Raw genomic sequence first — 16,109 nt, forward strand, 5'->3', positions numbered from 1 at the left:
CAGTGTGTCTGAGCTCTGTGTGTGCACGAGCTGTGGTGCGTGGCTCCGCTTTGGGGTGCCTGTCCCACCTGGGTGCTCTGTGCCTGTGGGTGATGCCAGCCCGGGCGGTGTGTGGGGTTGGTATTTGTGCCTGTGCCCGCCCGGGAAGGTGTGTGGGTGATGTGTGAGCCCCAGCCCGTCCCACGCTGGGCAGGCTGAGTGGGGAGCTGTGTGCCCAGTGCCTCCCCACGGCGGGGTGCCCATGGGGGTGCCCCAGATGAACCTGGTGCTGCAGGTGGACACGCCTTCTGCGGGTGGACACCCGTAAGTGTGCCCCCAGGTGTGGGTGCCCACCATGTGGCTACCCCCCCATGACCCCAGTGCCCTGGTTGGAGTAACCCAGGGTGTGGGTGCCTCCTGGCTGTGCTGGGTGCCCCCCACGACCCCGTGAGTGGATGCCCATGACAGTGCCGCATGTCCCGGGTGCGGGGGCACCTCTGGGTGCGGCTACCCCGGGAAGTGGGTTCCCCTGGATGTACCCCCGCCCAACCCACGGCCGTCCCTGCCAGAAGCCCCACACGTGGCTGCCCTGAGCGCGGACACCCGTGTGCGGCGGGGGCGGGTGCCCCAGGGGCGGCGGGCCGCCGTGCCGTGCCGCGCCGTGCCGCGCCGTGCCACGCCGTAGCGGCGGGCGGGGATGCTGCTGCCGGCTCCCCCGCCCGCCCCGCGCCACCGCGGCAGCCGCGCCAGACGCAGCGCGGCTCGGAGCGCGCACGGAGCCTCCCGCAGCCGCCGCGGCCCGGGCAGCCCCGCGCCCCGCCATGGCCCGGAACCGCCGGGACAGGAGCAGCTGGGGTAGGCGGCGGGGGGCGCTGGGGCGGCCCCCGGGGAAGGGTCGGAGGGGGGGGAGCGAGCCCGGGCGGGGCGGGCGCGCCCCGCGGCCGTGAACAATGCCGGGCCTGCGGCGGCCCGCGGCCCGCTCCACGCTGGGGCGGCCGGGGCGGGGGGCGCGCCCGGACCCGCCTGGGCCCGGGCCGCCGGGGCGGGGCGGCGGCGGGGGGCTCAGCGGCCCCGGGAGGGGGCCGTGGCAGCGGCGGGCCGCTCCTTCCGCGGCGCCGGACGGGCATCTCGCACCGCCCCCGCCTTCTGGGGTCTGGAGCCGCTGGCGCCCGCCTGCCCCTCCCCTGCCGCCGGCGGGCGGCGGCGCCGGGGGTCGGGGCCGGGGGTGCCGGTGGTGCCGTGCTGGGCGGGCCAGGCGCCCCCTGGCGCGCCGCCGCCCTCGGCCTGGCGTGCGCGGGGCCCTGCGCCCGCACGGGGCCGGCGGCCGCCTCCGCGGGGAGCCCCTTCGGCCGCCCCGGCTCCCCGCCGGCCTGCCCCGGCCCGGCGCCCCCAGCTGCCCGCAGCCCCGCTGCGGACGGGGCTTGTCACCTCAGCCACCGCCCCGCCTCGGCGGGACACCCGTCTGCCTCGGAGCCGCCGGCCTTCCCCGGCAGGTCGCTCCTGCGGAGGGTGTCCCACAATCTCCGGGGGCTGCCGGGCTTGCTGGCGTGTCAGCCCCCTCGGAGCGGGGCCATTCTAAACCCATCCCTTCACACCCCCCAGCACAGCCGGGGGGAGCCGGGGGCAGCGTGGCCGGGGGCCGAGCGGGGTCCCAGGCAGCGGGGTTCAGCCGTGTCTCCCCGCAGGGCTCCCTTCCCGGCTCTGCAGCCACCTGCGGCGGGCCGGGGCCACCACCAGCGCCCCACTGGGCCCACGGGTGGGCTGCGGGCTGCGGCGGCCGGGCGTGGGGCTCCTGCTGCCCTGCACCCACTGCAGCCCGGCCTGCTGCACCCTGCGCCCCAGGGCTGCACCGGCTGTGCTGCCCGTTCTGTAGGAAATCAGGGTTTATACGCCGTTTGCCGTTAGTCGAGGCTGCTGAGGAGTGTAATTTGTCCTTTCCCTGGAGTTACTCCGTGTGAACTCATCGGTGCTCGCGGTTATCCCGTCTAGTCAGGCAGAGCAGGTGAGCTAGGCGGTGATGTTTAGATTACACAAATTAAGTTCTAATTTGAATAGATGAGTGTAGTATTTCCCATGGTAATGATTAACAGTTCGGGGACGTGTGTGCGGAAGCGTTGAGATAACGGAGCGTGTGGTTTGAGTAAGCGGAGCGGGTGGTGGTCTTTTTGCGAGAGAGCGGAGGGGGGGGGGAAATGAGCAGCGCTCATTCGATTGGTACCATTTTTAAGTGCGACTCTTGACGAAGGTCGTTAGACCCTTGGGTAAACTGGAGGGAAAACTTCTCAGTGAATGTGCGGAGATTCTCAGCTTTGTCTCGCAGAGCTGTCAGTCCTGTCTCTGTGCGTGTTGAGTATGGCACACACGTACACGCGCTGGTGCTTTCCCGTCAGATCTCGATAGCAAGAGAAGAAAATGCAAATGATGCTGAAGCGGATATAAACGGAGAAAACATCATCTTGGAAAGTACAGCCTTGGGTCCAGCAAGACAATTAAGCACATCCTCATTTGAAATATGCTGCGAAGCTGTACTCGAGTGAAATGTGATGTGTCACTGACTGGATGAACTCTTCCTTAGATTCTCTGTAAGTTTTGCAAGAATCTGGAACCATCCATGGGTCCAAGTGGGTCTCTGTGGGATCAGCTGCCTTCTGCTGCAATGCATCCACAGGTCAAAATCATACGCTATCTTCTACAGGGGTTTACCTATTCCTAGAATGATTTCCTGACAATTTGTCAGGCTGGTTGACATTGCAAGTAATAAATTAGAGAGAAAATGCCTGTATTTTTTACTAGGGTTAAAAAAAAAAAGTGAAAAAAGCGCTCGCTTTAATAAAAGTGTGCATTTATACAGCAGAACCACATTGCCCTGAAAGATGTGTTTACATCCAGTGACTGCAGCATTGTCTGGTGACATCAGTCTGTGGGGTGACTCTGCTGCTGCTACATTTTTCAGCGTAGCTGGCAAAGGAGGAGTTTCAGGCTTTTACTCAAACTAAGGCAGAAAGTAGAAAGTCCTTGCTATGTTCTAAAAGTGGGCTTATGGGTCATTAAAAATATTATGCTATTTTGAAACGGATCAAACTTTGTCCTAGTTACTCTCTGGTTAATCAGGCCTGAAAACAGGCAACTGCTTAGTGCAACCTTCCTCCTTTGTTTCATAAAAATAATTTGCTTTTTTAAAGATCACAGAGCAAATTAGGGTCAGTGTGTGCATGGCACCCAGAAGAAATTGCCCCTGGTCAGCTGTTAAAGCTGGGTTACTGTCACATATGTACATTTTGTGTAGGGGCATGTAATGCATCAAGCGTAGGATTTAGCCCTGGGCAGAAGGTCAGAATAAGGTTATGCATCATTTAAGGCGCTCTTACCGAATGTGCTAAGTGGTGCATAGACATCACAACGGCTGCTAGTTGCTGGATGAATGGCTGAGGGAGCTGAGATGAACAAATCACATATAGTTTCTTAGGACCCTGTGCTTCCCAAAATAAGGATCGTTAGTCTAAATCCTGATTGGCACGGTGAAGTCCAGCCAACTCAATGAAGGCTTGTAGTGGATTACACTGATTTTTTTTCTGAAATTCTTCATGCTTTGCAGTTGCAGATGCTCAGCAGCCTGCTCGCCCTGGTACGCTAAAGGCATTAGAGAACTCTGCTCCCAGTCACTCATTTAAACAGCACAGGCTGGAACAAATTGTGTGAAATCTCTCATGTTTCCTGTCATGGCCTGTGTTGTAATTGGAATGACCCACTCGTCAAGAATTCGGTCTTAAAGCCATAAAAGGGATTACAGAAGTTTATATATACTTCTTGGTCAGGATTTTCAAACTGAATGTAAGATCTATGAGAGCTCCGAAAGGGGCCTGATTGTCAGGAATGGCCAAGCAACTTCAGGGAGAAGAGACTCCTCTCCAGCGCAGGCCAGGCTGAGATCACCAACACCACACTTTCAGACTGCACAGCAATGGGTTAAACTGGAAAGAAAAAAAGGATGGTTTTGGTAGTCCTTTTTTTTGGTTGTTTTTTTTCTTTCCAACTGATAGGCTGACATCCCTTCTGTTTGTTATTTGGTTTCTGACCTTTTATGGTAGGTATTCACATTCCACTTACTGGCTTTTCTTTGTGACTCTGAATGCTGGGAACCTCCTGAAAAGTGAAAGCTGAGATGTTTCAGACAGATGGGCCTTTACACAAAAAGCCACTAGATATGAGAAGATTCACAACCAAATTACTAGTGTGTAAATGAGAAAAGAAAATTGGGACTTGAAAGAAGAGACAAGACAACAATTGCAAGCTAAATATGGTACTTGGTCATTGTGCCGTTGGTTTTGAGGCAGCAGCATTGTACCAAGAATTTGAATAGCATGGTCTGACCCGTTGCAAGATGAGCAGGAGTGAGATCAGCCTGCCTTTCCCCTTTTGGGGGGAAGAACCGAGGTGCCCTGAGGCTGCCTCGCAGTGGTGACATGGTGCCCTTGTCATGCTCCATGCCTTAGAAGCTTCGGCGTTGGCTGCCTGCCTGATTAATGGAAGAGGGAAGCAGCACTTGGAGTTGGTTGTGGGTGGGAAGCAGCGCATGTAAATGTTGTTTAGGGCCTGGGTGATGTTCATAGGCAGCGGGCCTTATGTTAACTCCCCTGCATCATTGACTGAAACATTCTCCAGCAGGAGAGTGAGCCCTGGTGCAGGTATTGTCACGCGCTGGGAGGCACAAGATGTCCCATGGATTACCTCCAAAAATCACTTCACTCAAGAGACCCCCCCCCACTCCTTTGTTGCTGCCAGAAGCGCTCACATTTGCTATCAGCTGAGGGAAGATTAGGTGTTACAGCAATAAAGTAACTGCACACAAATTTCCCAAAATGGGGTAGGGGCTCCAGAGAAGGTGCTGAATTCAGCCGAGCCAGTAAAACGTTTTAAAGGGCTCTCTCTCTGTATATATATACATAAACATTTTCTTTAGAGTGTAATTGCCTTTCATGTTGTATCCTAGGATTTCATGGCACATTTACCAAACTTTATTTTCAGGCAGTTGTAACAACAAAAGGGTAAAGATAATTTCATGTCAGAAGTAACTAAATCAAATACTGGTGGTGGAGGGAGGCTGGTTGCTGACAAACGAAATGGATGAAAGACCATGCAGAAAATGTGTGCTGGGGGTGGAGTGAGAGTTTTGGAGACATATTCTTGCAAGATGCGTTTCAGCCATCATGTCGCACCTGAGTCTGGCTAGGCTCAGATGTGGGTGAGCAGGCCCAGAATTTGTACCTGACAGATAGGTAATGGCCTTTTGGTAGCGCTCTCTTATGACAGTCTTTTGATGATCACAAGTGGGAGTAAGGTTTCCTCTGGGAGTTGCCCACCTTGCCTTTGAATCAGCCAGTCCCGGCACATGAACTCGCATGGACATAGCCACGTAACTGTCTAGCGTGACCTCAAACTTCCTGAAAAACTTATTGAAAAACCTCTGATCTGCTTTCTTCCCAGGGCAGTTGTGTGCCTGTGTCTCTGACGCATGCTAATCATGAGCTCAGCCTGGGAATTTCACAGCAGTAGGCTTTGCTGTTGCTCCAGAGCCAGCTAAGGCACTGTAGCTTCATGTAACTGAAGTGTCTTTAAGAAGTTTCACATGAGACTTTGGCATTTGAGACGTGTCTGTTGTAACAGGCAGGTTTGGTGGCCACTAATCGTCCAAGCTCTTGTTTCTGTCAGCAGTCTTTTATGCAGAAAGGTCTTAAACCACTCACGTTATCAGCATAATCGTTCATCTCCCTGTTTCGTCTGCCAAAGGGAAAAGGGGCTGAGCTGGCCACGCTCTAGCTGAAGCCGCTGTGCTGCCAGCTGGATGACTCAGAGCTGGCGGGAAGAAGGTGCGCTCTACATCTTACCGCTGCTCCAAAAAAAGCAAAGGATGAGTACCAGGCCTGGCAGCAGTAGCCACCCTGCTCGGCAACCTGCTGCAAGCATCCTGGGGTGCAGAGAAGTGGGGTGCTTGCCAGGAGCACATGGGACTGTAGGTTGCATTGGGCAGAGGTGTTAACACTGCTGTGCCGCTGGAATATAAGAGTTCACCCTGACTCTGGAGAGGATAGCTTGGGATCTCAAAGTGAGACCCCAAATGAGTACCAAGTGTGGCCTTTTACCTGCCATTCTTGGTTGTTGAAGGACAGGGCTGACTTTTTAAGTGACAGTTTTCTTCACCTGTTTCTAGGCAATGCCCTGCAGCTCCCTGTGTAGAGATCTTCACGACCTGTGTCATTTACCATTCATTTCCACAGGTATCAAGACCCTGCCTTGTACCTTGGTTGATGGCAGAGCTGTGATTACATCTGTACATCCAGTCAGGGGAAGTGCAAGTGATTTCCCACTTGGGCATGAGGAGGTCTGGCTCTCTCTTTCCATTCACTGCTGCATTTCCCAGACCACTGGCCCCAAATGAAGGAGACAGTGTGGCCAGGCTGGGGCCCGCGGGAGGTACATGTGTGTGTGTGCTGCTTCAGGGATGCTCCGCGGCTCTAGTTAGTGGGTGCTACTGACGGCTAGTGCCTGGCATTTCCCCTCCCCGGGTCCGGGCTCCTCTGACTCCGTGGGGGCATCACAGATCCCAGCAGAGGTGTGAGCATGGTGGAGGGAGAGTTGTGTGGCCGTGTGGTTAGCCATGTCCTGCAGGTAGGAGGTACAGAGGGGTGGTGAATGTGTGTGTCTTCTTAAACCCAGCTTGGGAGACTTTCTGACCTGCTGGCTAGGTACCCTCGGAGAGTGCGGTGCCAGCAAGATCGCAGAGCAGAGATGGGTGTAAGAGAGGGCTTTACCCAGCGAGGCTTCCCTGCTCAGTCCTCTCAAGGACACTGTCTCCTGGGTTCATCTCAGCCTACGCACTCAATGGCAGCCCCGTGCTGAGGGAATTTGCTAACTCACAGCTGCCCAGGCCAGGCTCCCATGGCAGTTGCAGTGCTTCAGGATGTGGTTGTGCCCTGCTGTGCATCCTTTGTGCAGGATCCCATCTGATCCTTTGTGCAGGATCGATACAGGTTATTGCTCTGTAACACCCCCTCTGCCCTGGCTGTCCAGTACATATGCTTTGCTTCAGTGCTTTATTTCTCCTTTTTCCCTCATTAGCTGTATAAGTTGCAGAGCTCTGCGCAAGCCTGTCTTGGGGAGAAGGAGAGGATGTCTGGTGCATGCTCAAAGCGATACATGCTGCCTTTCCCAGCCTCCTCAGAGCCTTACCGATGATCATTGGCCGCTTGTTGTGCAGCAGAGATGGTTCAGCATGAACAGAGTGAGCAGAACTCATGTCACAGCAGCAGCCAAGCTGCATGTGTTAAGTGCAAGGGAGACTGCAGCTTGGGGAGAGACGTCTTTCTTTGCCAGTGCCGTTTGCGGAGGGCAGATAAGCTTCCTGGAAGCTGGAGCTCTCTGGAGAGCGTGCAGACAGATCAAGCCTGACTGTAAGGTCTGTTCGGCACTTGGCTCGTGGTATCATCGGTGGCACTGTGATACGTTTGTAATGTAAACAGCTGGGGTGAACACAGCTTCAGAAAGGATCCGCACAGCTATTGCTGCTGAGTGAATTAATCCCTAGAGAGCTAACCTGGCCGCTGCAGGAATGCTCTGTTCAAAGCTTGCCATTGAACCTCTACTTTCTGTCCTTGGTAGTTTCCTTTTTTCCATGCAGTAAAGTAACTTCATTGAACTACCCTCAGAATAGTACCACCGCATGACAGCTGTGTATTTTAGTGGGGGGATCGGGGCCCAGGCTGCAGCTTTTGCTTTTCATGGGCAGTGCTTGTAAGGCTCCTGGGATGCAAGAGAGCAGAAGAGCAGGGTTGGCAAATTGGCTTTCTCAGGGTCTGGTTAGGCAGCCTGTGTTTGCACAGATGATGGATCACGGCTGCGTTTCATTCTCTGGAATGAAATGTGTTTATTGTGCAAACTCATTTAAGGAAAAGCTGACTTTATTAGCTGGTCTCTGGAAAGCAGTCAGCATTTCTGTGACCCGTTCTTCCATAGCTAAGAAAGAACAGGCTTAAACAAGCACTCACCAAAGGTACATTGCATAATTAGTGATGTGTAATTTACCTAATTTATTCTTCTGCAGGAGCTTAAATACCTAAGACATTGGCTGTCAGTATGTACAGAGGCACAATGTGAAATATACTGGTTTAATTTATTTAATTTTAACCAGCAATAAGTCCTAGAGCAATGGAAGAATGCTTTATTTTTTCCTTAGGCTCCAATAAATTGCACAGTATGTCCTGTATTACGGGGCTGTCTGCATGAATTGGGCCATTTCCTTGCTGCTGTCTGACAGCCCAGTGAGTATGAATGCGAATTCTGATCACCTTTCCGCTTTAAATCACCATATGGAACGGAGATGTGGATTCCACTTCACTTTAGAGTCATGACAATGAGCTGTTATGAAATGGGGAAAAGGAACTGTATCCTGGCAATTTCTGAATGAGCAGCTTGAGAATTGACGTAATTGCAAGGTGCCGGAGAGAGCCAACAGAAAGGAGGAGTCAGGTTAGAAAATGAGTAGAAACAAGAGTGTGTTTAGGAAAGTTGAGATCTCTTTCCTTTCCTTTTTGGCCAGATGATGTTTTGCCATTGCCAGGTACAACTAACTTCAAAGCAGATAACTAATTTACACTGGAAAGACCAGTTCTAATAATTGATTTACAGTAATGCACAGCCATCTTATAAAATAATCTCTGGGTTTCCAATGTGGCAGATAATCTAATAAACAGAACATGGAAGTTTCATCACATGGAAATAAATGTGGAAGAGTTTTGTCTGCAGGTGGCATACATGAAAGAAGCAGAGATAACAGGGCTGAAATTAGTTCAGAGACCTGCTTAATATAGTGCCTTTTCTCCTGATACCTCCAATGAAGTGGGAAAGCAACATATCCTGATCATAATACTTTGTATTTTGCCCCTGTGTTGTGCAAACAGCCTGGTTTTCCTGGTGTTTGGAAGCAAGAACTTCCCCTAGGAGACCATGACTGCTTTGGATTGTGACCTGTCTGGAGACATTCTTCCCACATCTGTCAATATCTGCTAAAAAAAATTATGCTCCTTACAGATCCTGATGCTTTGAAGGGACAGCACAGTCTCTTCTTCTCTGCACAGGCTGTCGTTCTTTTCAGCAGCTGAACTGGAGGGAGAAGAAGATCTGGGAGATCCTGTCCAGGCACCAGCAGCAGCAGGATGGGGAACCTGGCACCAAATGGCCCTCTGGTAGCAGGATGGGAGGGACTCTCCTCAGTCCCCTGTCATGGCGCTCGGATCTGTGATGAGGACTGGCAGTCCGCTCAGCCGTCTGAGCTGGGGGCATCCGTGCTGCCTTTCCCTGTGCTTGAAGCCCAGAGACAGCAGGGCTTGTGCCCATCTTGGTACCCAGCTGGGCACTCTGGCTGCAGCTCCTGTTACTGCTAGCATGGGACGAGTAAGATGCTGGTCCCCCTCACACTCTGTCTGCGTAGCCAGAGGTGGACTTGCCTGGTCTGGGGAAGTGTCACAGCTATTTCACCAGCACCCTTGTTAGTTTGGCTAGAGCCAGAACGTTTAGATTTCATTCAGTTTACAATTTTTTTCCTGCCTCTGCCATGAGTCACATCTTACACAAGGATCTCTCCACTATCCATTCTGTGCAGCTGTAAAAACTAAAAAAAAAAATAATTGGACGCAGATAGCTGAGCAGGGCATTGGGAACCACCGCAGGAGAGGAGGTATTTCCTATTGTAGACTTTCTATGGCACTTTGCAGCATGGCAGTGCTTAAAAAGAGCACGTGAGCCTGTGGCCCTTTGGCACCTGTCCATACTTGCTTGTTGGGAAGATCTTAATGCTGGAAACTGTTCGGTGTGTGCAGCAAGAGGACTGACTGCTCTTAGAGGCCTTCATTTTTCAAGTTATTTGATGATGTGTGCCTGGATCCTGGGTCCATGTATTTGAAATGAGAAGGTTTGTTGTTTTTTTGGAGGCCCCTAAGCAGTAACACAGGGCAGGGGTTGGTTTTTGAAGGGAGTTTGGTGCTGCTAGTCCCCAGCTGCTGCTGTCTGGTGGAGAATCTAGCTTTTCAAAGCATTTGGGACTTTTGTTTTGCTAAAAAACCTTCAAGCATTGGGAAGAAAAGATCTTTGTCTTTCAACTGTGAGCAAAGAAAGCTTGCAGTATATGTCTGAGAGCCACCAGCAATCCCCTAGCAACCAGGCTTAATGATCCTGATATTTCATCACGGGATCGTAGAAAATCAAAAACTTCTACAAAAGCACTGCTGTTATTTAAAATATGAAGTTGCTGCTGGAGGCCCAGAATGGGCAAACCGTATTCCTCTTGGTATTTATAGCTTGCCTTTTAGCATGCACATGCGTAGCCCTTGTGCTTTGAAACAGCTGGGACTGGCTGAAAACTGGGTCCCCGAGGTCAGGGACTGACACAGAGACTGAGGAGGTTTAACTTGAGGCTACCGTGTTTGGAAAGTTGCAGCCTGAGCCAACAAACCAGGAAGTTTTTGTAGAAATGGGGAACTTTCCATCACATGCTCCCTTCCTGCTGGCAAGGAGGTTTCATGTGGCTGTAGGTGAGCTGACTGGCATGATTAATCACGGCATCTCTTTCCTGTGCTGGGAAGTTTGGACACAACGAAAGGAAAATTACTGGAGCTGGCCTGCTCTTTGTAAACGCCAGGGCTACAGCGTCTGTGGATGGCAAGTCTCAAAACCCATCGTCTCCTGTGTTGTGTCAGGTATGCAAAGCAGCCCAAATGGACCATCGGGTCGTTAGCTGTAAGGAGCAGCGTGTGGGAGATACGTATCTGGCACGCTGCTGCTGCTGCCAAGTGTGAATACAGTGACCAAACTCTGGGTCCCTGCCTGTCCCCTCCAAAGGCTCCTGCTGGTCACTCCTCCCCGTCCCGGCAGGGAGCTGAGACCCTTCTGTAAGGCTGTACAAACGCTGCGCAGCGCCCGCCTCTGTGCTGGGGAGCAGCTCCGCAGGGAACCCTGCCATTTCAGAGTGTGAAAGTGAGCAGTGCCGGTGCTTTGCCTATGCTTCCCACTTGGGAGTGAAGAAGTGGCTTTTATCAGGGTAAGCATGTGTCTTCGTGGCCTGGTTCCTGCTGAGGCTGTCTCGGGGGATGCGGTCGATGAGGTTGACGGCAGAAGCAGCAGATGACACGTTGAGCATTACTGCAGACTGCAGATGGAGAAGGATTCTGTTGTTGCTACAGAAACAGCAGTTGCACAGGATGCATCAAGGCAGTGTCCCTTGACAGAGGCATGAGGTACTGAGACACTTCAGCTTGAGTGCTGCATCCATTTTTGATCTGGCCTTCAGGAAGGACCTGTTGGGGAGTGTCCAGAGGAGAGCAGTCAGATGCCTAGATGGTGTGGTAGCAAGGGGTAACTGGGGGCTTGAACTTCTCTTTTCTAGCAGAGAAGAAGCTAAGGGAGGTGTCATGGCAGTCTTTGTGTATATCAGAAGTTGCTGCAGGCAAGAAGAGAGTGAGCTGCCCTCCATGTCAACTCTTGTAGGACAAAAAGTAATGAGTGTGTTTTGTCAAGGGAGGTTGCAGCAGGGAACTCTGCCTGCAGGGAGCATGTGGGCAGATGGCCTCAAAGTGGCATGGAGACTCCAGCAAGATGTCTGAGGACAGGTTAAACAGACATCTGCTCTGAATGATGCTGTTTTGGGATGGATATTTGGGCTGGCTGGCCTGTTACTACCCTGTCCAGCTCTGCTGCCTGTGGTTCAGCATTTTGCAAAAGAAGGAACCTAAGAGCTCTTGTTTTACTTGTTTACACAGGTAGTTTTGCAGAGAAGACTTACGAGTGGAGCTCGGAGGAGGAGGAGTCCGTGAGGAAGGCAGGACCAGTGCAAGTCCTCATTGTCAAAGATGACCATTCCTTTGAATTGGATGAAGCTGCACTGAACCGCATCCTTCTCTCAGAGGCTGTCAGAGATAAAGAGGTTGTGGCTGTGTCTGTTGCAGGAGCTTTTAGAAAAGGAAAATCATTCCTGATGGACTTCATGCTGCGGTATATGTACAATAAGGTATGGCTTCAGCTGAGGTGGCTTTTCCCAGGGGTGTGGTCCTACTGCTCATTGCTCCCAGGGATGAGCTGGACAGGATACTGGCTTGGTGCTCTCGGAATCACAGAATCACAGGATAGTTTGGGTTGGAAAGGAACTTAAAGATCTTCAAGTTTCCAACCCCCCTGCCACGGGCAGGGACCCCTCCCCCCAGCCCAGGCTGCCCCCAGCCCCATCCAGCCTGGCCTTGAGCTCTGCCAGGGATGGGGCACCCACAGCTGCTCTGGGCAGCCTGGGCCAGCGCCTCGCCGCCCTCACGGGGAAGAATTTCTTCCTCATATCTCATCTGAATCTACCGTCTTTTTATTTTAAACCCATTCTCCCTTGTCCTATCACTCCATGCCCTTGTAAAAAGTCCCTCTCCAAGCCTCTCATTAGCATGGGCTTTACAAAATAAAATAAAATGGATCCTTCCACAGCTCTGTGCACCAGTGAGTCTCTAGTGGGCTCCTGACTTGGGAGGAGAGATGTTCACATTTGCTGCCCTGTAGGAAACCTCTTTTATAGGGGCTACACTATGGTGAATGCAGCACAGAGGAAAAGTGGAAAACCAAAGTGAGATGAGAACTCCAGCAACTTCTGTTCCTACCTGCAGGAAGCAGTGGACTGGGTTGGTGATTACAATGAGCCTCTGACTGGTTTCTCCTGGAGGGGAGGGTCTGAGCGAGAGACGACCGGCATTCAGATATGGAGTGAGGTTTTCCTGGTGGACAAGCCCGATGGTAAAAAGGTGTGCGCTTCTCTGTTGCATAGCTGTCTGTTGCTGGTCAACTCATTTTTCTCTTCCAGCTTTTGTAAGACTCTCCCGCCTTGTCTTTGGTGGCTCAAATGCCTGTGCAAGTTTAGAGAAGCTCTTCATTACCGTACCCCTCATTTGACATGAATGGCTTTAATGCAGTGAGTTGATACGATGTCTAGGTGTCCCTGTTATGCCGTCCAGGTGTCCCTCAACTCTGGGCATCCCTCTTATTCCCGGGGACCTTGAATCTGAGGTCCTTGGAAACTACTCCCCTTTCCTAGAGCAGTAGCTGTAAAATGGAGTGTCTTCATTCAGGCTGGTCAAATACAATGCAAACTGGATCTTGGGGCATTCTGCAAATTCAGCTTATAGCCAGGAATATTGGTATCTGTCTACTCTTTAAGGAAGAGCCCAATGCCAGAATGACACAGAATTATTCACAGTGTGATTTCTAATACTAGCCGAATGCGGTTTGGGCTAAGGAGGTGCGATACTACGCAGACTCAGGAAAAGACCCATCTGCACTGACAGCAAGTATTTGAGGAGCAAAGCAGTTCCCTCCTCTGCATTGCATAGCATTCATTTCCCTGCCTGCTTGAGTCATCACGCTGTTACGAGTGACTGGGGCTGCTGTTCTCCTTTGTCCTCCACCCATTTTAAGTCCGAGGCAGAAGTGGGGAGATTCCCAGCACAGTAATACAGCTGACATTCCCGCCCCCCCTCCCCACCCCGCCTTTGGCATTTGAGAGCGATATTGCTTGGGTGCAGGTGCTGAATGGGTGCGTCCAAGCTGACGTGGAACTTTCTGCCTCTCAGGTCGCCGTATTGCTGATGGACACGCAGGGGACCTTTGACAGCCAGTCCACCCTGCGGGATTCAGCCACTGTGTTTGCCCTTAGCACAATGATCAGCTCGATACAGGTAAGAAGGGGGATGTCTCCAGGAGTCATTTCCTAAAAGGTGGTGGCAAAACCCCAGTAGCTTGGCATCAGCCTAACACAGCAGCTGGCAGGACCTTTGGTGGGAGGACAAAGGCCAGCATGTTGGCTGCACTGAGTGCAGGATTCACACGCGACTCCATCATCACAGGAAACAGTCTCACCTCCTCATCTCACCCCAAAAGCAAGGCCAGCAGCAGATGCACCGCTTTGCTTGCAGCTACCAAAGAGGAAGAAGCTTTGGTCTGAGGAACTGGGTGTGCTTTTGGCTCAGTGCCGCTGGAGAATCCTCTGGGCTGGAGGTGTTCACACTCCATTAACTCCCTAGCCTGTTAGGGCTTCCCTTCCAACCACCCAGCCTTTGCTCTCGGAGGACAGCGTGAACGGGATGGAAGTTGTCCCTTAGTACAGAGCTCAGCACATCATAAAAATGAGAAGAAGGAACATCATTTGGACCAAACAGGTTTCCAGGCTGGGGCAGGACAGCCCTGGTGCTCCCATGCTGGAGCATTTGGGGCCTGTCTTGTACCGGCACCGCGCACCACCTGGGACTTTGCCCGTGTCCCCATGGTAATGTTGTAGGCTATAACTGCACCAGCCCATGCACTGACCAGAAGGACAGGCCATTCTGAGTGCTCTGAAGTTTTTGTTTTTAAATGCAGGTTTATAACTTGTCCCAGAATGTGCAGGAGGATGATCTGCAGCACTTGCAGGTAAGACCCTTGTCGCTGGGGCTCCGCAGCACTGGGGTACCTGGGTTATGCTTTGCACTCGCAAGCTGTGTTGCTCTGGAAAGGCCCGTCTGCGTTTGGAGCCACAAAAGGGTTTTTCAGTTTCCCAGCTCTCATATTGATTCATGGGCATGGAGGAACAGTTGCTTGGGTTGAAACCTGTCTTGCCTGTGCTCTCGTAGCGTGGCTTCTTGGGGGCCTGCGTCCTTTGGCAGGGTGGTCAGTGGGCACTTGGCAGGAGGGACTGTTCCTGTCTCTGGGGCACGTGTCTTCCTCGAGGCTGATGGCCTGTGAAGCTGCAAAGGGTCCATGGCCATGCTTTGTGCTGCAGCAGATGGCTGAGGGGCTCTGAGAGGCTGAAAGAACCAAGACTTAAGTGACTGAGAGGGGATGATGGTCTTCAGCTGTGTACGGGGCTGCTGCCAAGTGGAAAGCAGTATTTTTTTGATATGTCCGCACTGCATGGAACCAGTTGCCATGGATGGTGCTGCAGTCAGAGAGGGTTGAGTTGACTTTCTAATGACAAGGTTAGAACAGTATCAAACGGACTGTGCAGGATGGGTGTAGAGTGCCCATCACAGGCCATCTCCGTGTGGAGCGTTCACAAGTCTGCCACAAACTGGATGTAGCTCACATGGCTTGTGTTCCTTCCACAGGATCATGCTTGGGTTCCTCAGGGAGCAGAGGCCCATCAGAGGCCAGGACTGACCCATGGGCCTGGAAACATGCAGTGACTTTTAGTAAGGGGCTAAAGTGACTGGTAATAGGGAGGGACCCAGGGTAATTAACCATGCATTGACTGTATTCCGGCTGCTGTGAGTGGCTGTCCACTGCTCCCTGAGTAGGGGCAGTAGAAGTGCTCATTTGACTTACGTGACGAGGAAGCTGATGGTAGAATCACAGAATCCCAGACTGGTGGGGGCTGGAAGGGACCTGTGGAGCTCACCCAGCCCACCCCCCTGCTCAAGCAGGGTCTCCCAGAGCAGGCTGCAGAGCCACGTCCAGGCGGGTGTGGATGTCTCCAGAGCAGGAGACCCCACCGCCTCTCTGGGCAGCCCGTCCCAGCGCTCCGGCACCCTCATGGTAAAGACGTTTCTCCTCACGTTCAGGTGGAACTCCCCGTGTTGCAGCATGTGCCCATTGCCCCTTGTCCTGTCGCTGGGCACCGCTGAAAAGAGCCTGGCCCCGTCCTCTTGGCACTCACCTTTAGAAGCTGCAGTGTTCATGCTGTAGGATGGGCTCTTTGGACTGTCAGAAGCCCAAAGAAATGAGATAGCCATTTACAAGTCTGGCTATTGACATTGGTACTGGCTCAATACAGGTGACCCCTAAGGGCAATTACAGCCCTGACTGCTGGAGACAAGCAGCTAATGGGATTTTTGTGGCACAGGTGTCCTGTCCATTTGGTGGTGCTACCTCTAGCTTTCTCTTCTGTTTAGGTGATTGATTGATTGCTTAGGTAGTTTTTTCCAGGAGCTTAAGAAAAAGGAAAGCAAAAGTCCAGCTTAGAAAAACCAGTTTTTGAAGACTTTATCATTTCAATCAGTAAATATTTTTAACAATAATGCCTTTTTAACATTGAACTTACCCATTGCAAATCTGATCCTTCAGTTTGGATTTTAAGCCAT

The 16,109-nt window shown here is 52.3% G+C and overlaps 1 protein-coding gene across 2 annotated transcripts in view; it reads left to right on the top strand.

The window, feature by feature from the left end:
* Window positions 1–677: 677 nt before the first annotated feature.
* Window positions 678–16,109, top strand: part of ATL1 (atlastin GTPase 1) — a 32,404-nt gene continuing 16,972 nt past the window's right edge. For both annotated transcript variants that reach the window (XM_037395454.1, XM_037395455.1), the window contains exons 1-5: window positions 678–834; window positions 11,787–12,034; window positions 12,669–12,803; window positions 13,629–13,733; window positions 14,413–14,463. In XM_037395454.1, coding sequence (XP_037251351.1) covers window positions 801–834; window positions 11,787–12,034; window positions 12,669–12,803; window positions 13,629–13,733; window positions 14,413–14,463 — 573 coding nt within the window. In that variant the 5' untranslated portion in view covers window positions 678–800. The remainder of the gene's footprint in view (window positions 835–11,786; window positions 12,035–12,668; window positions 12,804–13,628; window positions 13,734–14,412; window positions 14,464–16,109) is intronic.

This window comes from Falco rusticolus, chromosome 7 (assembly GCF_015220075.1).
Source record: "Falco rusticolus isolate bFalRus1 chromosome 7, bFalRus1.pri, whole genome shotgun sequence".
Taxonomy (NCBI): Eukaryota; Metazoa; Chordata; class Aves; order Falconiformes; family Falconidae; genus Falco; species Falco rusticolus.